Raw genomic sequence first — 24,620 nt, 5'->3', positions numbered from 1 at the left:
AAAGAAGTGACCTAAGCCCACCCCCTGCCTGGAGAAGACTCCTAAGATGTCAAAGTCACTGTGCAGGGAGGAACCAGCCAGCCACGTTCCTGGGGAGGGCCAATAGAACATATGATGATAGATAGCCTCAGCACACAGAAGTGCCCAGCAAAGGTCTCAAATGGCAATGACTTGTGGCCTGAGACCCTTTCTACAGGCGACACCAGAACATGGGCTCAAGAGAGGAATCTGGAGAGAGCAGAGCCCCAGAACCAGCTCCATGTCCCAGGCCAGTGGAGGAACACAGGGCCAAAGAATGGTTGAGTTCTTCTTCTTCTTTTTTTTTTCTCTTTTTATTGGCAAAGTAAATATATTCTTATGAAGGACCAAAGAAAATATACATAATTGTAACATATGTACACCAACTTTATAGAATTTTTTTAATTTCAAATTTACACAAATGTCAACATGTTATTAAAAGATATTTTATGTAGATGCGTACCTATGTACAGTTTATTTACATACATTCATAGGATGTGAAATAGACCTGTCAAAAACAAGCTAGTTCAATTGGTACTAATTTCTAGGCCTGATGAGGAATGCAAATCTAAGTCAGACTAGGAGGCGCTAGCTAGTTGCTTTCCATCCCTCAGGCCAGTTCCCTTCCCCTACCACAACAGGGAGGCTGGTGTCTGGAGGAGGTGACCCGGGCTGGGTATAGATGGATGTGGCTCCATTTGTCTTGCATTTAAGCACATGCATTATGGCCTAGAGTGAGGGTGGCCATCCTCCTGGACCCTCAAAGGCCTCTTGCATATGGCGCTGCGCTTTTGACCTACTTCCTTTTTCCCAGAACAGCTTCCTCTGGGAATCACTATTTCAACACAGCCAAAACACTTCTTCCCCAGCAATAAGGTTGGCTCTGGCCCAGGTAGGGAGCCCAATGGGAGGAGGGCAAGGGGCCCCCAAACACTGCTTCCAGCTGGCAGGAAGGCACAAAGGCACAGGGCACAGGCCTGCCTGGGCCACCTAGGCCACCTGGGCCACCAGGGAACCAGCCCCCAGGGATCTTGGGGACTCTAGGTCCTCCCCAGAAAGGCAGCCATGGCAGCTCTGGGTCACACCTCCTAAGATTCAGAAGGGAGGCTGGTAATATGTCACATCCTTCTGAAGGAGGCAATAAGTTATTGCATTTAAAAACAAAACGTAGGGCTGTGGGAGGGGAGGGGCAGCCACTGCGCTCAGTTGATGGCGCGTACTGCGCGGCTGCTCCGTGGGAAGCGATGCACCTTGATGTGTTTGGAGAGGTGGTCACTCCTCGCGAACTTCTTCTCGCACACGGGACACTGGTACGGCTTCACACCCGAGTGAGATCGCCGGTGCCGTGACAGCTCATCTGAGCGGGAAAACCTGTGGGACACGGCGGGTCAGGCAGGCCAGCGTGGGCACTGCTACCACAAGTGACTTCAAAGCTGCCTCCCCAGCACCGGTGGAGACACGGGGAGGGCACAGCGAGCCAAGCTAAGCCAGGCTGAATCTTAAGCTGTTAGACCACCTCTGCAGCCATCCAAGAAGTTCCTGGCAAGTTTCGATGTCCCCGAGACCTCCCGGAGGGCAGGAGTCAAAAGCCACGAGGCACACAGGTTTGTTCTCCTGGCCAGAGCCTGCTTCCCATGGTATCTGGCTACTGTTTCTCATGGGAAGGGGCCTAAGGCTGTTAGACACCTGGGACTCACTTCTCCCCCAGTCAAATCAGTTTCCAAGTCCTTGGGCATGGGATCACTCCTGCACTGGCAGAGAGCAGGTCAACAGTGTTTAGTCCACTGTCCTCACCTTCCCCTGCAGTAGGGGCCACAGATACATCCCTGAAGGCTCTGTGACATAGGCCCAGCAAGGGAAGCAGACTCCTCAGACCACAGGAGTGCCTGGTTCATGTTTCAGTTACAACAGGGAAGGATCTTAGACTTGTGACTGCCTGTCTATTGCACCCTACAGATCTGGGCATGGGGCCTTCTGAGATGCCTCCAAATTCACCGGCATGGTATTCCTAAGCGTTTAAATGGCTTCCTGGAACATCCCTCGCTCAGCCACTGCAGGCCAAGGAACAGCCTCCCACAGCACAGGCAGGAACCTGAGCCAAGCCAAGATGCCCAGGCTGCTTGGCGATAGCTTGGGGATCTGAGGCTCTCCATTCGGCTCCTGTTCAGCAGCAGGATCCTAGGACCTCACTACACCACAACTACAAATTTGGTTCCTCTGTGCCCCACCTGTTCAGACTTTTTCTCCATTCTTTCTGCTGCAAGACACTTGCACATCCATCTCCTCCACCCTCTTCTCTCCTTGTTCTCTTCTGCCCTTCCCTCAGAGTTTAGCCCAAGTGTCACTTCCTCAAGAGCCTGCGTCGTCTCCTTGACTCTCACAGCACTGTCCCCCACTTTACTATCTTTCCTTTTGTGTGTGTTGGGGAATCAAAGCTTGGACATGCTAGACAAGTGTCCTACCACTGTGCCACTCCTTCAGCCCCACGGTATTTTTTTAAGTTAAGTTTCAACATTATGATGCTCAGCTGTCCCTAGACAGTGTTAGCTCCAGGAAGGAGGGTGTACTTTTGGTTCTCTGTGCTCAGGAGCTACACTTAAACAGGGGTCTTCAGCAGGTACCCCAGGATGAGAAAGGATTGGCACACACTGTTCATTGCATGTACTCCCGGGACACACATGAGCCCTAGCCCTGGCACTCCATTTCCACAAGGGGCCACTTGGTCATGGAGAATAGGTGGACAGCAGATAGATCACACTTTGTTGTCAGGGGCTACAGCCATCTCAACTCTGACTCTGTAGTGGGCCCTGTTGACTTCAGCCTGGGAAACACAAGGGGAACAGTGGCATTGAACACAGGCAGGGCTCATGACACCACGGACCTCAATCTCCTGTGCTGCTGGCAGTGCAGGTGGAGCTGCCTGAAACCATGACCCAGGCATCAGGTGTCTCACAGGACCATCCAACTAGATGGAATTCACAGAACACCCGAGGCCAGAACAAAGCCTCCTTTCCTGGCCTGTCTGCTCTAGCCTCTCAGCTTCTTCTGCCTGGCTTGGTAGGGCTGTTACCAGGACCCTGTGCCATAGTCACGTTTCCCCAGCAGGAGTTGGACACACATCTCTCTCAAGAAAGAACAGGCTTGGCAGTCCCCACCGGTTCTGAGCATCCAGGGCCTCAGTTTCCTCTCCTACTTCCTGCTTGCCTTCCAGGGAACTGAGTAGCAATCCTCTTGTTATATGACACCCTGAGAGGGATAGGCAGCTGAGAGGCATTTATGCCAGAGAACAAGCTGTCCTCATTCCAGGGCCCCTCTCTGTTGCCACAGCCTCTTGGTACCTAAGGACAGGACTGTCCTTGTAACTGAGCTGAAGATAAGCCCCCTCACACACACACCTCACTGGGTCACATCCTTTGATAACAGCCTAAGGAGAAGCCTGAGGCAGCAATGGAGCAAGAGATGAGAGATCTTGGCCAGGCAGGACACAGCCTTGGGATTGGTCTGGGTAAGTTGCCAAGCTTGTTATACCTCAGTTTCCCTACCTTGGAAGAGCAAGGATGAGAGCCCTATTTCAGGGGAGTGTGACAGACAATGAGGCTCCATTTGTGGCAACTGTTTAAGAACTGGGAGCTTCTGGGAGCTTCTATTGAATTCAGGAGTACAGCACAGGACCTGCCTGGTACACAGTAAAGGCCTGGTGCCTGGCATCTGTGGGGCAGGCTCCTGACTCCTGCTATTGGGTCACAGGTCAGAGGAAGAGCCACCAGTAGTGACAGCATGAAACTTGTATGAGATACGAGTTGCCATCTGTCAGAAAGCCACTGTCAACAGTCAAATCTCTGAAGCTGTAGGCTCTGAGGCTGAGTGTGCAGTGCACAACCTGTAGACGGTACATGGAGCTAACCACAAGGAGAGAGGACACATCCCTGCTTCTGGGCAGCAGCGATGAGGGCTGAGAGCTGGCCTGACCACACTACTAAGTTTGAATCATATGCCCACCTCCTCCAACAGTGGCTTCGAACTCCACTGTCTCTCTCTGGGCCTCCTGTGTCCACCGTGGACATCAGCAGTGCATGCCACACAGGCTGCTGACTGCTATTAATATTCACTTTAGCTATGGCCCAGCGAGATTCTTTCTGGAAGGAGTGGCTTGGCCACTCTGGAACAGGATGTTCCAGTGCGGGGAACAAAGGAAGCCTGTGTCTGCGAGTGAGGAGAGGAAACTTCTAGGAAGGCGGCAAACAGCCACTTCCCAGATGGTTAGACCAGAGCAGGCAGGCTGGCTTTAGTCCCTCCTGCATGCAAAGCCATGTCCCAACAGGGAGAGACACAGGGAATCCTGGCTGCACAAGCAGAAGGCAGTGGGCTTTGGACTGGGACAGGTGCCACTTCAGCTGTGTGTGGGGTTTCTGGGCTGAGGAGTGGGGCCAGGTCAGGGGATAGGGCAAGTTTTGGAACTTGGGGCCTAGTGCCAGCACCAGAGCCAGATGGGAAGCATAGAACATGCTGGGCTGACTAGGCCCAGCTGCAGGTGGAGGAGGGGCCTCTGCTTACTACAAGCTCTCCTCAGGGAGGTGTGCAGGAGTGTGGAGAAGCATTCTGGGTCTAGGACGGGTGAGGGAGCAAACAGCTATTAGACTCCCGCCTGCCAGTTTTGGGTTTTTTTTTTTTTTTTTTTTTTTTTTTTAGAGTGGATTTCCCTATGTAGCCCTGGCTGTCCTGGAACTCACTCTGTACCAGGAAGGTCTCAAACTCAAGAGATCCTCCTGCCTCTGCCTTCCGGTGCTGGGATGAAAGGTGTGCGCCACCACAGCCCAGTAGTTCTGCCAATGTTGTATGACCACAGAAAATGTGCTTAACTGCTCTATTTCCTCATCTGGGCCCACTTCAAATCTTACTATAAGAGCTAACAGAACTAACTACATGCCTCAACAGGCCTGTTACCACCACACTTGCTGCTGCCCTCTCCTTTGCCACAGCCAGGAGCACAATAGGCAAAGCACAGCTTAGGGGCTAACAACGTGGCCCATTTGGTAAAGTGCTTGCCACACACACCTGAGGACCCGAGTTCAGATCACTGGCACTCACATAAAAACCGAACATAGGTGTGACTGGGATACCGATGCTGGCAGGGCGGAGACAGACTGGAGCTCACTGGCTAGCCAGCTTAGCCAACCCATGAGCTCTAGGTTCACTGAGACCCTGTCTCTAAAAGCAAGTTGGAGAGCTACTGAGGAAGACACATGACAAGCACGTCTGGCCTTCATGTGCATATTTACCTGAACAGAAGAGAACACACCACACACACACACACACACACACACACACACACGAAGAAGCACAGCATACACTATGGCCACTTCCATACCCGGCTGTACTCTCAAAGAATCAGTGGGGTGTGGCACTCATGGGGATGCATCCCAACCCCAAAACCACACTCATTAGCTATATCCCTGTGACAAATGATTGTTCTGTACCTCAAATTCCCTCTGTAGAGTGTGGGTTACCGCATGTGCTTGTAGAGCTGTTGTGAGGACTCGAGGAGCTAAGGCCAGTATTGGGGGTGCATAGCAAAGGCTGGGATACCACAAGCATCCCTGGGCTCATGAGGGTAGTCAGGGACACAGAGGGGAGGGTGTCGTGGATGACCTAGCTTGAGAATGAGGCAAGGCCAGGGAGCACACTGGGGAGGCTGTGGGCCAGAGCAAGAGGCTGCACTGGAATTCAAACACTCCAGAGTGTTCTCTGCATTTAAAGGCCAGATCCGTCTCAGGGAGTGAGGAGCCCCCACAGAAGGGCGTACACAAGGGAAGGGGGTTGGTGGGGAGGCTCCGAAGCTTGGGATCATTCCAGCACAACGTGACATGTTTCCACCACCATCTTCATTGTCATCAAATTCCTTCCTGTCCAGATCAAGATTGTGTGTGTGTGTGTGTGTGTGTGTGTGGTGTGGTGTGAGGGGGTCCATCCTCCCACCTAATGCAGCCAGGGATTGCTGTCAACCCCACTGCCTCTGGATGAAAGAGTGTCCACATGCAGGAAATTTGCGAACCTTCTATTCACAACCCCTAGGCTTCTGATACCCAAGACTATCCTGAGGATCTCACACACTCATACTAGCAGCTGTTTCCTGAGGCAGATGCTACACAGGGACCCTGACATGACACCATGTCCCCAGTCTTGCCCAGCGGGCTCTGCCTGGACAATGAGGCCGATGCAAGGCTTAGGCGCAGAGCCAAGGCCTTTCCTTAGACACCTTGTGCTTCCTGGAGCAACTGTGTGGTGGTCAATGACTACCTCCCAGCCCTTGACCACGTCTCACAGCCTGTAGCCCCCACCTGGCCTCTTACCTTCTGGAGATGCCACTCAAATGGGCAGCACCAGTCAGGGTACAGTGATAGGGCAAGCAAACCCATGCAATCAGGACTGCCATTCAGCGGCTTTCCCACGAACAGTCCCAGAGAGTGCCAACACCACACCAGGTGCAAGACACATATGCTCACACAGCACATAGGCAGGTGTGCCCATACACAGCGGCCATTGATTCAGGTGGTCCAGCTGTCAGCCCTGTGCACAGATGTACCACATCACACACACACACACACACACATGCATGCGTGAACCACTCTGCTAGCACACACCCTATCCCCAAGGCCACAGCACCCTCTACCTTGCTGCAGCACCCTGTACATGTGAGCTTCTGTGGGCCACCAGCCTCCTGAAGACAATGAGCAGCCGCCAGGGCCTGGGAAGGGTGACTGCAGGGTTCCATGGTCCTTGCCACCATATCTGTGCAACTGAGGCTCCTTGCCTCAGCTTTCTAGAAGCTGGGCACCCTGTTGTCTGGAGCAGAGGTCTGAAAGATTCTGTCACCTTTGACCCCATATCGCAGCCATCGGCCATCTGTCCTTCCTCGTGCTTATTCTCTCTTTCTTCCCAAACACACCTCCTGGTCCCCAGGAAGGAACAAGGCAAAGCTTAGCCCACACTTGAGAGCAGTTTTCATCCCCTGGCTGGGGGGAAGTGACATTTTCTAGTTCAAGTCTTGGGGTTCACATCCCACTCACAGAGTGCTTAGCCTGGGTGGTTCGTAGCCAGTCAGAGTTTCCATGTACCTCACTAGAAATGTCATGGGTGTGATGGTGGTACTTACTTACCCCAAGGTGCTGTAAGGCCTGGATAGGCCTCTGGCTTGTGGCCTATGTGTCACCAAACTCAGTTACCCCTTAGCTGAGTTTCCTTCTGCTTCAGTCCAGCCCCTTATCTTTCACCTCACACAGCACAAGCCCCAGCAAGACTTACCTGGTCTTTAAAGAAATCAGACACCAGGTGGCTTCCGGCTTTAGTCACCAGGTGGGACAAGGAAGTCTCCAATACCTGTGCCCCTGCCCCCTGCCCATCCCTTGCTCCTTTCCTAAGCCACTGTATCTAACGGAGAAAGGGTCCTTGGCCACACACCCAGGTGAACACAGATGAGCCCACTTGCTTGCTGCCCAGCCTGTCCACAAATACTGACCTCCAGCCGCAGCCCGGCCAGGTGCAGGCAAAGGGCTTTTCGCCTGTGTGCCGGCGCAGGTGGGCCTTGAGGTGGCTGCTCTTGGTGTACATCTTGCTGCAGCCTGGGAAAGTGCATTTGTGCATTTTGAGAAGTTCTGCTGCTGGGTTCTTGGGGAACTTCTGGCCCACAAGCAGGCCGTTGGGCCCGGGTCCTAGGGACCCCGAGCCGATAGGTTTGGCGGCAATGGGCACGGGCGCGATGCGCACAAACTTGGAAGGCAGGTTCAAGTTGGAGGACGGTATCACTTGAGGCAGGAGTGCAAAGGTCTGCCCCTGGATGTTGACCAGGAGCTGGGCGACCTTGACGCTCTCTGGGGCCTGCCCTGGGGAGGCCGGCCCGGTGCCTGCCTCCTGCTTCACAGCAACAGGCTGGATTTGCAGCAGCACGGGCATGGGGCCGTCACGTGCCGGCCCCTCACCAGTACCTTGGGCACCACCCTCAGCGGTGCCACCTGATGGTGGGGTACAGCGCTCTCTCCCACCAGACTCTGGATGGAGGTGGCTCCGGTGTGGCCCAGCTGAGAGCTGGCCACTGGGCTCCAGGTCCCTGCTGCTGTTCTCTGGGGCCTCCTTGACCTCAGCCTCCATGTTCTCTTCCAAGAATTCTTCAATCTCCTCCAGGGTAGGCTGGAAGGGCCTGGAGACATCATCGGGGTCTCCTGACAGAAACTCAGGAAAGCAGAAATGTTCCCCCTTCACAGGCACAGAGGCCCTCCTCCATGAGCCCCAGGTCACAGGGCCACCACTATCTCCAACGCCCCCGCTGCCACCACCACTGCTCAGTGTGGCCTGAGACAGGAGGAAATCCAAGATGCTGTCCTGGGCCTCAGGGCCCGTACCTGCACTGTAGCAGGAACAGAAGGCTTGGGAGTCAGGACTGGCACAGGAGCAGGGGCTGGAGACATCACTGTCATCCTCAGAGATGGGTGAGGGTAGCATGTGGTATGGCCGTCGGCTGGCCAGCCTATCACCGAGGTAACCCACTGGGCATTTCGGTGACGAGAAGGTCTCGTCCACTGGAAGCAAGTGGTCCACCATGCTGGCCTGGCTGAGCCTGTGATGGCTGCAAAGAGGGAACAAGGGAGGGCAGGTTAGAAGGACCAAATGCTCACTGGTGCCTTGCAGCCCCCACCCTCGGCTGCCTGCCCAAGGCCTCCTGTGGCCAAATGTCCAGATCCTGCCTCCATCCCATGAGAGAACGGGGCTGGCGAGTGTGTTTTCAAAAATTGCATCACCCTGTTTGCAAAAGAGCCCTCTCCAGGCCCGTTGCACAACCCGGGGCACTTCTGGTTTCAAACATTTTCCAGAATGATCCTGGAAAAGAATAAGACAAGGAATGCTCTTGTCTGTGCTGAACAGCTGAGTCTATGGGAAAGGAGGCCAGGGTGGGGAGGCCCTGCAAGTGGAAAGACCCTAAACTCTACTCCCTGTGCCGACTCAGAGAGGGGGTGGGAAGGAAAGAGGCCATTTGCACTCTGAGCCCATGCTACTGGGGCTTCTGTAGGGTTTCCAGATTGAGCAAATAAAAACACAGGCTGCTTGCTGGATGTTCACTTCAGATGTTCAAAACTGAACTGCCGTGAATGCAAGCACAATGTTCCCAGAAGTGGATGGGCACACATTATCTGGGCTGCCTGTGCTTTCACCTGGTAGCTATGGTTTGGAAAAAAGATTAGAGGCCATTAAGTGCCTGCATGCCTTCATGGTGTTTCCCCACAAATCTCCACAGTCTAGTTCAAAGACAGTCGAGACTCCACGACTGGTCAAGGGAAGGCATACTTGAGCAAAGCGCTCCCTCCATGACACCTAATACTTTCCTGCCATGATGAACAAGGTCCAGCCCCTGGTAGCCACGAATCCACAGAAGGTCTGAGAGCCCAGCCTGTGGGTAACTTCTGTGGACCTCACAACCATTGGGCAGGATAGGGGGATGGATGACATTTGCCCTTGGCCAATGTGTGGGAGCAGAGCCTCCTGTTCTGGCCCCCACCCCAGCTCTCCTGTCTGCAACACTCACCGACGTGGGAAGGCTCAGCAGATGCCTGTGTCCCCTCCTGGCAGCACACTCTCCTGGGTCCCCAGAACTCAGCACCACACCAGGTACCCAAGAGGGGCTCAGAGAATGTTGCTAGGAAGGAGAGAGGAGAGCTGTGTCCTCTGAAGCCAAAGGCCATAATCGGTCTGGCGTCCAAGAAGAGTCAACAGTATCTGCCTGTGATGGGGCCACCTCTCTGGACCTTTGTCCCCGCCCAGTGACCATGGCTGTCTGATTATCAAGAGTGATGAAGGGAAATGCTCAGACTCTGCACACTTACCCTGTCCATCTATCTTTAGGTCCATTCCACCGCCTGGCACCTGGTATTACCCAGCAGCCAAGAAGCCAGTCGTCAAGCTCCCTCGTGCCTCAGTTTCCCCAACAGTTCTTTGCTTTGATACTCCCTAAGTTTCTCTCTTGCTCCAGAGAATAGAGGCAAGATCTGAGCCCCAGGATACTCTTGCCAAGAGGCCATCTGAGTTTAAATGCTCAGCTAAGGATTTAAAACTGGAAATACGTTCCAAAATTCACACACTTTACCTAAGCAGGGGCTGGGGAGGAATAGAGTGCCAGACAACGTAAAGGGGGAAAGGGGCTAGGCAGAGCCCACACTCCACTTTCCTAACCTACCTGCCACCCTCTTAGCACACACCTTGGCTGTGTGTAGCTGAGCTCATGTATACTGACCAGTTAGCAGGGTCTCAACAGTCACCCAAACGCAGGGCACAAGGGTGTCCCAGGACCCAAAACAGGACCTAAAATCTCCCAAAATGAAATGTGACCACAGCTGGACACACCACAACCCTGGGCAACCATGCTGCTTCCAAGGGTGATCATGGTGGTATCAAAGCTTCTTCTTAAAAGGCTGGAAAACAAGGTCTGACATAAAAACAAACAGCCGTGCTGGGTGGGCACAGTGCTCATGCCTATAATCTCAGCACTCAGGAGGCTGAAGCCAGAGGATCGTGAGTTCAAAGGCAGCTACGATGAGAGCCCACTGGAAGGAGGGAGAGGGAGAGCAGGTACAAAAGGATGATGGCAAAATGGAACAAGGAAGGAAGCCCCTCGGCCAAACATGTATCAGATTACTGCAGGTCCCTGCCCACACACATGCTGCGACTCCAACGCCCCAGACCTGGCTTACCTGCGCTAACGGAGCCTGAGCTGTGGCTCCAGTGTCCCCTCTGTGGAAGTCCTGCCTCGCCTAGCGTTCCAGGTAGGAGTGCATTATCTAGATTTCAACTAGAAGTCACTCGCCCCTGGACAAACCACGCATGATTTTAGCCTTCACAGCAGGCACCGCTGTGAGAACCGTCTTGCACGCTTTGCACAGCAGGCACCGCTGTGAGAACCGTCTTGCACGCTTTGCACAAGCAGTTCTGACTGTTCACTACGGGGTTAGCTTCAGAGTCAGAAGCTAGCCTTTGCTGAACGGTTCCAGAACCCGGGAGTAGAGCAAACACAGGAGTGGCCCCAGCCAGTCAACAGGACCTTAAAACAGTGCTGAGCAACCCCGGGGACACTGAGGTCCTGAGGGGTCCAGGGGACCCAGGACTTTCTGGACCCGGGGCTGAAAGCCCGAGTGCCAACGGGCAAGCCGGTCCCTGAAAAACAGCAGCACGTGGCGCCGCCAGAGGCGCAGGCTGCGTGCAGGGGGAGGGGGCACCCTGTTCTGGGCACCGTCCCCGGCAGGCCGCTGGACTCCGCCCCCTCCCTCAGCCGGCCAGGCCTGCTGTTTATCCTCCCGGGGACACAGCGGCTGTAGGAACAACATGTAATTGATAACAAGCGGAGAGCCGGCCAAGGGCTAGCTAGCCATTGGGTCAGCGTGCAAATCACGGGGGTGGCGAATGGGGGCCGTTCTTCAAAATAAGAGTCTCCTCCCCGAGGAGTACGAAGGCCCCAAAGTTACTGCTATCCTCGCACCTGTAGGGCGACGGGGGGGTTCCCCAAGGTCGGGGGGGGGGAACAATCGAAAGGCTCAAACATTTGGGATTACCTTCCCACACCGTGGGAGAAAACAGCCCCCGTGCACTCCAGCCGAGAAGGTTTCCAAGAGGAGTGGCCTGCCCTGCCCCGTGGCTGCTACCCTCAGCCGTCTCTCCCTTAACGTTTAGTCAAAGGGGCCTGAGGACTCTGCGTGGGGAGACGGAGCATAAGCGCAGGAACGCTGCGGGTGCGCGCAAATGGGTGTGAGTTTGTGCCGTGTGACTGCGTGTGCTGGGCGCAGTGCAGCCGTGCGGGTGTCCGCCAGGTGCCCGCGCGTGGGTGCCCACCGGTGGGTGTGAAGTACGTCGGGAAGGAGGCGGCCCGGGCTCCTGCACACAGCTTCGGAGAGCACCTTACCCTCCGCCCAGTGTCTTCCTCCGCTTCCCCTCTTTAGGCCACCGCTGCGGTGACCGACAGTAACCTCTCCGCCCCTCGGTCTCCAGGCCCTGCCAGGCGCCGCCATATGGGAGCGCAGATCCAGGAGTGCCACGGACGCGAGTGGGCTCCCCGGCCGGGGGCTGCACACGCGGGGCTCGCCCTCCACGGCCCCGCGCGCTCACACACACCGGGGTTCCCGCATTTCCCGGGTCCCGGCGCGCGGGTAGGACAGAGCGCCGCAGGGGACGGCCCGCGGTCCCCCGGGCGTCCGGACCCACGCGGCCGCGGCCCCTCGCGCGTCTCCCACCTGGACTCGGCGTAGCCTGGCGCGGCCTCGCGCGTGCGGCCCGGCTCCGTGTGCGGCCGCGCGTCTAGCGCTCCTGGCCGCAGCCCGCACTCTCCGCGGCCGAGCTAGGCGCTCGGCGCTCGCCCGCCGCTCTCCGCGCTCTCCGGCCGCTCACGTGACGCCGCGGGCGCCGCGAAGGCTCGCAGGAGGCTCGGCCTCGGGCACGCGCCCCATTGGCTGGCGCCTGAGCGTCACGCGCCCCGCCCCGCCCCTGCCGCGCCCTCCCGCTGCCCACGCGCTCCTGGGTCTCTGCGTGGACTCGCGCTCGGTTCTCCGGTGCGCACGTGAGATGGGCTCAGGGATCCACAGGAAGCACGCACAGTCCCGAAGCGCGGACCACGTGGGGCCTCGCGAGCGGAACTGTCCCCGGCAGCCCCCTCCGCATTCCGATCAAGGCCGATCGAGTAGGGGACCGTGTCTAAAGGGACCGATTGTAAAAATACGTCTGGTCTTTTCGCCAGCGGTCATGGTTACCCACGGGAATGCGCGCTCGCTGAGCTGCCCTTGGCCTCCGCGACTGTCTGCGGAGGCTTGTCGACCACCACCGTGAGCCCGTGACATCGCAGACGCCTCCCCAAAGACTGCAGGGGGCTTCCGATCTGCAGAGGGAATTTCAGATTTCAGTCCCCAGCCAGCCTGGACCGCTTTTGCACCGATGGCGATGCACAAGAAAGCACGTGAGGAGGGGGTGCTGGGTTCCCTGCTGTGTCCTTTAGCTCACACTACACCTGGCTCTACGGCTGGCTGAGAGAGAGCATGGGCCTTCCTAGCCACACGGACCAGGTTCTTCCCAGCCAGGCACAACCAGGTCCGTCTGCCTAGGGGACTTCTTACAGACACCGAGGACATTTGGACAGACCTTTCTTCCTGGCACTTCCTACTTGGCACTGAGAAGCGGCCAGCCTTTCCCTCTGCTCCTCACAATAGTCCCTGCTGAAGCCAAGATTTGTAGCCAGCAAGTCTAGGACCCCTGCATTAAGGATCTGAGGACTCTCCAGGGCAATGCCCAGGACCCAGAAGTTAAACAGAGTCTTAGCCAGAGCACTGAGGGAACCCATCCTTAGCTCAAACCGTCGTCAACTTTCTGATCATAGAACGGTACCCACCGTGCAGCTGCGGTATTCTGTAGCCTGCGGTATTCTGTAGCAAGCAGAGAAGGTGGAGTTGGCTAGTTGGTAAAGCCGATTGATCCCATCTTGTCAGGGCAGGGCAGGGCAGGGTCAGTCTGGGCCAGCACACTTCTCCACAGCTCTGCCTAAGCTGGGCTCTGCATTCCTCACACTCTGTCCAATATCTCCCACCCCTTGGAGAGAAGTGCAGCCAAAGGTCAGAAGCTTGAATGCAAAGGTGTAGCTGAGCAGCCTCCTCCACCCACAGGGAAGATGCTCCAGCTGTCTCGAAGCTCATGGCCTAGCATCCTGCCTAAACCTGAGTCAGATTAGGCATCCTTGCTTCAGAACCTTCCCGGGGCTGCCAGTTCCCTCACAGGAAATATATATAACCCAAGTTTTCTCTGCTTTCTTTAGCCTCTTTTGGCTCCCTTTCATTCCATGACCTCTTCTCCTTGCTCAGATCCCCCTGGCCTCCAACTTGCGAGGCACAAGCTCGGACCTTTACACATGCTGTTCCCTTCACTCATGTGGTTCCCTCCTTCAGGTTTTACTGAAGTGGTACCTTCAAGGGAGCCTGAATTTGCCCTGTGCCCTTCTTTTCCCTATTTTTCTATCCAGTTGAACAGTTCTGGATACTCACTGTCTTCTAATTTATTAAAGACTTTCATTTCTGTGCACTCTTGTCTCCTACAGAGAACGTAAGTGGCATGGAGGGAAGTTTCTATGGACCAGAGTTTGCCTCCCTGGCGCCTAGAAAAGCCAGGCAGGTCTTGATGCTGCCTGTAATTTTAGGACACAGGGAGCAGAAGCAGATCCCTAGTGCAAGCTGGCTGCTGGGCAAGCTGCAGTCAGTGAACTCCAGGGTTTGAGAGGGACCCTGCCTCCATGAAGATAACAGAGGTGGAGAAAGCCACCAACGTCAGCTTCAGGCCTCTACATGTGCATGTCTGTATGTGATGTGTGCGCCCACATACAAACATGCAAGCTCACACCACAAAACAGAAAAGGAATTAAATAGGGTTTCAGGGACTTACCCTAAACAGGGGATAGTTGGTCCCTGGGGAAACGAGAACAATTTTCTTGTAAGATATATGAATATGTATATATACACATATGTACATGTATACATATGTACATGTATACATATGTATAGATGTATAGATGTGTGTGTATATATATACCTCCCTCAGAGCCTTCCAGAGTTTGCCTTCATATCTACTGTGCTCCTACTTGCCTCCGTCGCCAGCAGGGCCTGATAATTCATCCATCCTCAGACAGCAGTCAAGCCCATGCCAGTTTTAGCTCCCACCTCAGCGTAGGTACCTCTAAATGTCCATCACAGTGCAGAGCCTCCATCTTTAGATTTATCTTTCTGCAAATTTGTAGGGTTTTTTGTTTGTGTGTTTGTTTGTTGTTTGAAACAAAGTATTGCTATGGCTCCTAGGCTGGTCTTGAACACACAATCCTCCTAGCTCAGCCTCCCAGAGTGCTCAAATCACATGTTTGCATCACCAGGCCCAACTGTGTTCTCATTTTTTTAAGCTTAAGTTTTTAAAAAAGATTTATATCTATTTATGTGCATGAGTGTTTCTGTATGTGCACCACATGTATGCTGGGTTTGACCTCCCAGCCCAGCACACGTGTACACACACATACAGATAATAAAGATTGTGCACCTTGGACTGACATTCTCAGTTAACTGAGTGAGCTTCATCTCATCTCCCATGCACATGCCCCGAGCTCCAGCTGCTCACCAAAACCTGCAGCACACCAACTGCTGACAATGAGGCCCCATCCTGCTGGCTTCTCAGCTAGCTTCTTCCTGCAGAGGCAGACTCTGAAGCAATACAGGTGGGCTCAGCAAGAGTCTCCGGGGGTGGAGAGGTGCTGGCCAGGCGCTTGTCTTGTGTGGGATGCCTGCTTCCCTGGCAGCTAGATACAGCATGAACAAGCATGATGATGCAAGTCCAGGATGAGCCATCACAGGGAAGGCATCCTGAGACTTCCCTCCTTGGGTAAACAGTGGTCCTAGAGCTGCCTACCCAGAGCCATTTTCAGTAACCCCAGTCCAGTTACCCAAGAGAAGCTGAAGCCACAGCACACACTGCCAGCCCCCACCTCACAGGGCCCACACGGTTCGGCAGCCCAAGGGTCCTGCTGGCTGGAAGCTCTTGGCCTGCAGCCAACAAAACAAGCCCCAGTTCAAGTCACCTTGGTGTTCAAGGCTGTGCACAGTTGCATCCTCGCCAGGTGGCCTCTTGCTCTCACTTGCCCCCCCCCCACCTCAAAGAGGGCAGTTGGTACAGATGGCGAAACAAGGGTCTGGGTAGCCTGCGTTGTTTCAAACCCTGCTCTGGGCCTTGGGTGTGTGATTCCAGTCAAGCTGTGTCCCCTCCATTCCTCCACTCCTATCTGAACATGAGGATGCTCCTGAAGCGTCTAGGCCGTGGAGCAGAAGGCTGGCGAAGCATTACCAATCAGAGCCTCAGGAGACCTCACCTCTGGCTCACACACAGCTTCCCTTGCATGGCTCTCCTGGCTTCCCAGCGGCTGCCTGGCGGTTCTTGCTGGGTGCAGAAATCTCACACAGCTGATGGCGCTGTAGTGCTGGGGCTCCCTGCCCAACAGTCTCCAGAGTGTAGTTGGAGCTGTTCCTGTCTACCAGACCTCCATCCCGGCCTAGGGCTGTCTCTGCTACAGTTCCTCTCCCAGACACTGCTCCTGTAAATCTCCACAAGCCCTTTTCCGGGGACATCTGCCTCGGAAGACAGAACAATGCAGGGAGCCACTCTGTGGCTTGCTCAGGATCGAGTGAATTACAAAGCAAACTTGAGAAAAGTGCCTGGAACTAAGCAGAAGTTTCTGACTCTGGACTATGTCTCCTTCCTGTAAGCCAGTGTCAGGGACTTACTTCAACTGTCTTGTGCACAGAGATCTGATAAGCAGTAGGTGGGCTGGGAGTGGTGGCTCACACCTTTGATCCTAGCACTCAAGAGACAGAAGCAGGTGGATCTCTGTGAGTTCGAGGCGAGCCTGGTGTACAAAGTGAGTTCCAGGATAAACACGGAGAAACCCTGTCTTGGAAAACAAACAATCAAATAAACAAATAAACAAAAACAAAAACCAAACAATCAGCTATCTGAGGTCATGTTTCACTTATCTGCATATACCTGCTGACATCATCTTGTACTTGATAATTGCATAATTATCACTTCAAGTAAAAATCACATATGTACTAAGAGTAGGTTTGCCAATAAGTTAACGGATCTACTTCTATAGGCAACTACACTCATATTTATTGTAAAAATTTATTTTTATTTTACATGTTCAGGTGTTTCGCCTGCACATATGTCTATGTGCCAGGTGCACGAAGCGCCCACAGAGGCTGTATGTGGGCATCAGATCCCATGAGAATGGAGTTACAGATGGTTGGGAGCCTCCATGTGGGTGCTGAGAATTGAGCCCACGTTCTCTGCAGAAGGCTCCTTAAAAGGCTGGAGTGTGTTCCACTTCCGTTGACCACAGGCTCTTTGCACCTCTGCTTCCTCTTCCCGGTTACCGCTACATCCCTTAAGTCAGAGCCCCAACCTCCTTTTTAGCCAGTGCCTCTCTTTCTGAGCATTTCTAGAGGTTTGTGATGGTCCGTTAATTAATGTGTTCATTAATGAGTGCTTGTCTCCCGTAGGGAGCATTGCCTGTCCTGCGTATTCCCCTTTTCTCAGAATTCTAGTTTTCAACAGAATTGCTCCACATAAGACAGTGTCTCTCCATTCCCCCTAGCTGGCCAGAGGGCCCTGCAGAAGTGCTTCTTCCCAGTGTAGAGCCAGGGAGAACCGTCCTGGGCCAGGCAGACAAGGCCATTGTCTGGGGAAGACAGGCCAGGTTAGAAGACCCCAGAAAGCCCCCCATGGGACATCTACGCCCTCACCAGGTGGGCTCCAGTAGAGAGAGTGACAGAGACACTGATGTTTAAGCCAACATTACTTTGAGTCTGTTGCGAGTGGTGCTCCTTTACCCATGGTCCAGACCTGTCACCCGAAAAATGCTGATGGCTACCAGTAGCTACTGGAGCTTAGGGATTTGACTCGGGCTGCTTAGCTTGGGATGGCTTGAGTGGCACCACACAGAGCTTTTAGTTTGGACCTTTTCCCAGGTTACTGAACTGTAGTCTGGCGCGGCAGTGACCACAGCCCCTAGTCAAATGCTTGCCACAGTCTGTGAGTACAGGGGGCTAGGTGCAGGTGTTTTAGGCAGGGTACTTTATGCAAGGTGCTGTGTGTGGGGTGATTTATGCAAGGTGGTCTATGCAGGGTCCTATACAAAGGGTGATCCACGCAGGGTGCTATGTGCAGGGTTACAGGTGCTGTGTACAGGGTACTGTGCCTCTGTGAGGCTGCTCCACAGATCAGGTGTTTTCAATGCATTTTCTACTTATGAGTCTGTCAGGAGGAGATCCTGTGAGGAGCGTCTACACACGAGGGGCCAGGTCTGTTTCCCGCTCATCTCACAGCCCAGCCTTGCGGGATGGACTGCAATGCAGTTGAATGCCCTGCAGCGGTAGAAACCCTCTTTATCTTCCACTCTGGAGAGGGGAGAGGATGGAGCTGTGTAGGTCACTGAGCTGTGCTGGCAGGGGCAGGTAGGAGGTGGGAGGCAGACAACACGCCCTGAGGTCATTGTCGGAGTTCTGAGAAGCTTATATGAACCCCCAGCTGACATAGGAGGTCCCTCTCCTGAGTGCTCATCATATGCCAGGCAGAGGACCAAGAGCCAACACACGTGTGTCCTATATGCCAGCTTGGTCCAAGTGCTCGACAAGTTCTCCCTCACTTCTCCCACCCATTGTGTCTAGGAGGTTGGTGCCATCCTATGGGCATAAGAGTCTGTAGGAGGAGTTGGTGCCATCAGACAGGAGCAAATTGCCATCTAGGTAAAGTGTGACAGCACCATGAAAACTCTGGATCTGCCTGAGGACTCACAGAGCAATGACATGGAGGTGACAGGAGAAGAATCCTGAGCCCAAGCCTGCATGACCTACTGGGAAGGAGCTGAAGTCATGGTCAGAAGTGAAGATGGACCCAAATGCCGCCTCCAGGCCTCAGCCCGAGGCCCTCCTGAGCCCCATCGCACGGGCTTCAGTGACAGCGAGTCTCCTGCCTGACTGAAGTGAGACTTGACATGTGTCAGGCCAGCTTCAGGCTGAAGTCCCCACCCATGGCGTCTAGGCTGCCTGTTCTGTAAACCTAGCAGAGCCAGCTTCATCAAATCCGCTACACCAGCTTGCAAAAGATCACCACAGAGGAGCTTGTTATGCCGCTGTTGTCTCACAGGAGGAGGGCAGAGGGTCATGGGACCCTTGCCTGAGTAGCCAGCCACACCTCCCAGCCAGTGGCTGGGGGAGGGGCTGGAGTATAAAGGTGGGGAAGGACTGGGGGAGGGTCTCTACCTACACAGCCGGTGGGGAATTATCCTCCCTGATGGGCTGATGGACGCAGACCTTTAGCATTGCATACGCCTAATAGACACCTTGAAAGTACAGCTGCTTTAAGGTCACTCGTGATTCTGCCTGCAGCTGCTCAGCCATACTCTGTAAGTGAGCCAAATAAACTCTTCCGTTCCCCAGAGTGGACTTTGGTGCCATCACACCTCAGTTTGTTGTTGGGACCTTAAGAAGGAGGGGCAGTGTTGTTTATCTCTTTGGGGAAAGAACCGGTGTGGTCCTGTTCTGGTACTTTGAGGAGGGGACCCTAGGGGTCTTTCCTCCAGCAGAGAGATTTTAACCTCATTCCTGGTCAAAGAAACATGAAGCAAGCCACTCTTTCTCTAACTCGCTCTTTTAATATGATGCCAGGAAGAGGTTAAACCAGCCCGAGTCTCCACAACCCATCCATGCTGTGTGTGAAGCTGCCACACGTCTACACTCCAGAACCAACTCAAAGAAATGACCAGGTGTTCTGTCAGATTTCCAGCAAGCACGCTTTTCCCACCAAGAGAGAAAGATCGGAAGCTCATCAAAAATGAAATAAAAAACCAAAATCAACAACAACAACAACAAAAAAACCCTCAACCAAACAACACCAAAACCCCTTACCATCGGCTATGGCCCATCTGTGCAGCAGAATGTTTGTCACATCAAACTGGTTGTTTGTTTCAAAGCACTGTGGGTGGAATCCAGGCCTCATCACTCATGTGGCTGCCACAATCCTCACGTGTCAACTTAATTCAAAAATTAAAAAGACTATTTATGAAGCTTAAAGTGGAAAAAAAAAAAAAAACGTAAACCTAGCCTGGGTGTTCCTGTCTGTAATCTCAGCAGGTGGGAGGAAGATTGCTGTGAGCGCAAGGCCGGCCAGGGCTGAGAGGAAAAGAAGGGAGCCGGGGAGAGAAAGGAAGGCAAAGAACTGTGGCACCAAACTACACAGTCCTACCTAAAGGAAACAAACAAACAAACAAAAAACAAAGAAAAAATGCGACAGTAACAGGAGTATTAGCTACTTTAAGCAATATTTACGTGGAGTTCTGGGAGTGTGAGTCATCGCTCTACCCTATAGTCACATTTCTAGATTTTTCTACAATGGATATGCGTTACTTTTGTAATCAAACGGTTTTACTGTGTTTTTAAATTGTGTCACTTAGTATGTTATATTAAAATAGCATCTTTTGTGAGTGTAAAAGTAAATGTTGCCCAGCCTGGTACCACACACCTAAAAATCCTGAGGAAGGAGGATCAATGAGAGGCCAGCCTGGGCTTTGTCAAGAGATCTGTCTTAAAAATACACACACACACACACACACACACACACACACACACACTTTTTTTTAATTGCTCAAAATGTCAGAAAACAAAAACAAGTATGAAAAGAAAAGGAAATGTGGATGGTCACACCACTGTTAAGCTTTCTTGCTACAGAGACAGAAAAGAGAAGAAAAGAGGCACATTTTGGTGGCAGAGCACAGCTTTGGAGTCTTTTTTTTTTTTTAATTAAAAGCATGGGGAAGGGCTGGAGAGAGATGCCTCAATGGTAAACACTGGCTGTTTTTGCAGAGAACCTGGGTTCAATTCCCAGCACCCACAGGAGTCTCCCCACCATCTGTAACTCTGGTTCCAGGGGATCCGATGGTCACTTACAGCCTCTGAGGACATTGTGCACAGACATACATGCAGGCAAAATACTCCTACATTTAAAATCAAAACAAATCTTTACAATAAATCCTAGTCTAGTTGCTTAGAGTAGATTCATTAACTTATTTGTTAATATTGTTTTTTATGCATGTATTTTATTTTTACTTGGCATGCGGTAAATTATACACTTATCAGGTACGGGGTGATGTCAGCAGGTGTATGGAGATGAGCGACATAAGGCCTCAGATACCTACACTTTCTTTGGACTGGGAGCATTTAAAAATCCTCACCATTACTTTTTGAACTGTGAAGCAAGCTACTGGAGGTTATGATTTCTTAGGTCCAATTTAGAAAATTCAATCACCTATAAAATTCTAATGAAAAGCCAGGCCTGGGGGCACGGGCTTGTCATCCTAGCTACTGCAGAGGCTAGGGACCTGAGCTAGAGCCTGAGCGCAGGGTCACCTTGATGACTTAGTGAGACCCTGTCTCAAAAGGAAAAATACAGAAAGGCTGAGGCTCTCACTCAGTGGCAGGGCTACTGCGTTCATGAACCCGTGTCCAGGTCCCAGCACAGCAAACAGAACACCAATTGCAATAAATGCCCTTGATGGGTATGTTTCTGTAAACTTCCCTTACTTTGGGCTGGGGGCGTATACTGGAGATGGAATCCAGGCCCACCCCACCTTACATGTATGTGTTCTGAGCTCCACCCTAGCTCCTTCCTGACCCTCCTGCCCTCCTTCCTGTCTTCCTTTCAGAGTCTCTATGCCCCCCACCCACCCGTTCTCCCAACCCTTTCTCTTGAGATTGTGTCTTTTGTAGCTCTGACTGCCCTTGAAATCTCAAGGTGTAGCTGAGGATGACCTTGTGTGACCTTTGATTCCTAATTCTCCTGCTTCTAGCAGCTCAATGCTGGGATTACAGGCATGAACCATCATGCCCAGTTTATACAGTGCTGGGATGGAACCCAAGGTTTTCCACATGGTAAGCAAGCACTCTGAATCACACTCCCAGCCTCTATCCTGTTTCTTAAAGAAGAATTTGAAGAACAGGGTGGTGACATTTGGGACCCAATTGCTCTCTAGAATCTCCAGTCCTGTGGGTCCATCCCACAGGTCCAGTCCCAGTGGGTTCTCAGGCCTGCTTTCTTGGGTCCATCACTTGATAAAAATTGCCAATCTAACAAGTGAAGACATGTCACTGTGTTGCTCTGTGATCCTATAATTGCTAGAAGCAGGCTTCCGGGTGCTCGTTTACCCTTGACTAACACGGCAAGTCCCTGGGGAGGGCCTGTGTGCACCCCCACCTGCAGATCTGGTATCCAGACTTTTCTCTTACTAAGGGGTGTGAATTTCTTGCTTGGGGAGGATATTAAAATCAGTCTTATCTGTGTCCAACATGCTTTTGAAATGGCTGGATTTGTTTATATTTCTAAAGCTAATACAGCCATGGATCCTGCCTTTGGCAGCTGCTTACAAAAATCCCTCTGCATCAAGGTCCTGCATGTGTTTAGTCCCATTGTTGTCCCCCAAGGTAAGGAAGGTACTGGCCCCTCTCACCTCAAAGACCTGGTGATGAAACCTAAAACCTCCTCTGAGCAGCTGGAATTTTATCCAGCCCCAGGTTCAAGGTCAAGACCTCACCTGCACAGGCCTGGCTTGCCTGTTGGCTTGTCTTTCCTCCCCTTTGATCATGCCTTGAGTTACTTGGGGTCTTTATGCTGTTCCCACCCCGAAGAAGGGAGGAACCCCCTGCTGACCACACAGCCTGAGCTTGAGGCACAGATGACTCACAGCATCCTGGGCTATCATGAGACAGGGCTGGTGCAATCCGACACAGGCCTCCCCCAAAAGAGGGCTTTTCCCTCATGCTCTCAGGTTGTACCCAATGCTACAGGATAGGTGTGTCACTCCCTAGATCTCAGACAAGGGGACTGGGAATCTAAAGGGCACGGAGGAGCAAGGACATGTGCAGGGACACAGAGAACAACCTCCTTCTACTTCCAGGACAGATTTGTCACCTGGGAAGAGCGGCACCCATCTGTAGCTGTCAGGTTGAAGGCATTGTATTGGGCCTTGCAAGCTGATGGCATAGACTGTTGAGGTTGGGAACAGGCATCAGCACCCCAGAGATGAGGACAGGCCAAAGGGGAGGGGTACTTGGGAAGGCTCCCTACTGCTCAGTCTCTGGCCGTGGAGATTGGGATGATGGTGGTGGAGGAGACAGGTGTTTTGATAGAGCCATGTGTAAGGCCCCACTCCAGAGCCTTGGAGAGCCTAGGACAGCCTCGCAGTCCAGCCCAGCTTTGTCAAGTCCTCTCATGTGCTTAGCTGTGGCTGTCAGGATGGGCACGGCTGTGACAGGTACACAGGATGGGACAGAACGTGACTGATGTTTCCTAGAATGGACTTTGTGTAGAGACCTAAAGGATTCAAGTGCCTAGCCAGGCAGAGGGTCCAGCAAGAGGAGACCTGGCTGGGAGCCTAGGCTGTGCAAAGGTCCCTAGGCAAGGCTGGCTCAAAGGACAAAGCTTGCGCCAGTGTGGGCGGGGCCTGAGGAGGACACTAGGGAGCAGCAGCGGCTCACTGTGGGCACCAGAGGACCCTGCCAGCACTCCAGCTGCCAGGATGGTGACACATGAACCGGCTTCCAGAGCAGGAGTGGCTATATGAGACTCAGAGTCACGCAGTCAATCAGGAGACGGTACACAAGAAGAGCCCACCTGCTCTGCCCACACTGACAAGGCGACTGCAGGGGCCTTTCCTTTGAGATGCTGGACCGAAAAGTGTGTCCATTAAGAAAATGTACTATTATTATTAAGTGGGCTGGGTGCACCTGTGTGCCACGGTGCACATGTGGAGGTCAGAGGGTCAGAGAACTTTGGGGAGTCAGCTCTCTCCTTCCAACTTAATGTGGATCCCAGACATCAGAAGCAGATTTTCAGACTTGCACAGGCTCACGCATCTCCCTGAACCCCAGGTATGTCCATTTTAAGACCCAGTGATGGTGGCATGTCTTGCTTGCCCCATTAGTGAGACTGTCCAGCATAGGTATTCACCCTGAGGTGAATGGGTAACACCCTGAGGGAGGACCGACACTCACCTCACCAGCGCATCCTGCTGGTGTTGCCTTTGTTGATGCAAACAGGCAGTGAGTGAGTACCCTCTGAGAAGACCAGATGTCAGGCTTTTGATGCAGGCTTCGAGAGAGGAGAGACCAGGTCAGCTGGTTCACATCTGCAATCCCATAACTTAGGAGGCAGTAGCAGGATCTCTGTGAGTTGGAGGCCAGCCTGGTCTACAGTATGGACCCCTGTCTCAGAACAAACAAACACCCCTTCCCCGCCCCCACAACCATTCGTGAATCTTGATGCAAGGTTCCCTGAGACAGAAATGGGTTAAGTGGCTCCTGACTCTTCTGCTTAAGTAATATCAGGATGCACTGTGGCCCTGAGCCAACTCCCATTCCTTTTACATTTCTGGCGATCATGCTGGCACAGTACAGGGCTGCCCACACTATTTGAGGGGTAACTAACTTCAAGCCTCCTTGGCCATCATCAGCCATCTCTCTCTCCAGAACTCAGATGTCTGCAGCTACCTGGAAATGACCCTTCACCTATTCTCCTCCCGAATGGGGCTCCCTTCCATGCCTCTGGTTAATTCAAGGTGTTTCTCGCAGCCTTGGGCATTTTGCCACTGTGGAGAAATCAGAAACATCTAGAGTTGTAAGCACCAAGAGCTCTAACGAGAGTGAGGTCTATGCCTTGGATCCTCTGTGCTGGGTCATGTGTCTGTGGGCAGGGAAGCGTCTGGGTGCAGACCCCACATCACCCCCACTGCCTGTCAAATGTGGTCTTGTTTCAGGTCCAGCCCCAGTGTGAGTAGTCCCCTAGGGTAGGAGTCCCCAGCCCTACCCTAGAGAGGTCCTTAGATGTCAGGGCATCTACATTGCTGGGTAACAATGTATATAGAATGTATAGAATGTATAGAAGCAAAACCGTCTCCATGTGTCTCAGACATGTGATATCAGAAGGGACAGTCATGAAAAAAGACATGAGAT

At 53.1% G+C, this 24,620-nt stretch overlaps 1 protein-coding gene across 3 annotated transcripts; it reads right to left on the bottom strand.

Annotated features, from left to right (window-relative positions):
- Positions 1-405: 405 nt before the first annotated feature.
- On the bottom strand, positions 406-12,443 carry Klf15 (KLF transcription factor 15). 3 transcript variants are annotated; one of them, XM_021639270.2, is made up of 3 exons: positions 12,285-12,443; positions 7,535-8,638; positions 406-1,389 (listed from the first exon to the last, which is right to left on the bottom strand). In XM_021639270.2, the coding sequence occupies exons 2-3, from the start codon at positions 8,611-8,613 to the stop codon at positions 1,221-1,223; spliced, it is 1,248 nt and encodes a 415-aa protein (XP_021494945.1). In that variant the 5' UTR covers positions 8,614-8,638; positions 12,285-12,443; the 3' UTR covers positions 406-1,220. The 3 variants fall into 3 exon arrangements, with proteins under 3 accessions (XP_021494945.1, XP_060239728.1, XP_021494944.1); XM_060383745.1 differs by lacking the exon at positions 12,285-12,443 and adding an exon at positions 10,755-11,268; XM_021639269.2 differs by lacking the exon at positions 12,285-12,443 and adding an exon at positions 9,593-10,703.
- Positions 12,444-24,620: the final 12,177 nt, after the last annotated feature.

The sequence above is a fragment of the Meriones unguiculatus genome, chromosome 5, assembly GCF_030254825.1.
Source record: "Meriones unguiculatus strain TT.TT164.6M chromosome 5, Bangor_MerUng_6.1, whole genome shotgun sequence".
Lineage (NCBI taxonomy): Eukaryota > Metazoa > Chordata > Mammalia > Rodentia > Muridae > Meriones > Meriones unguiculatus.
This window is presented reverse-complemented; position numbering and strand designations above follow the sequence as displayed.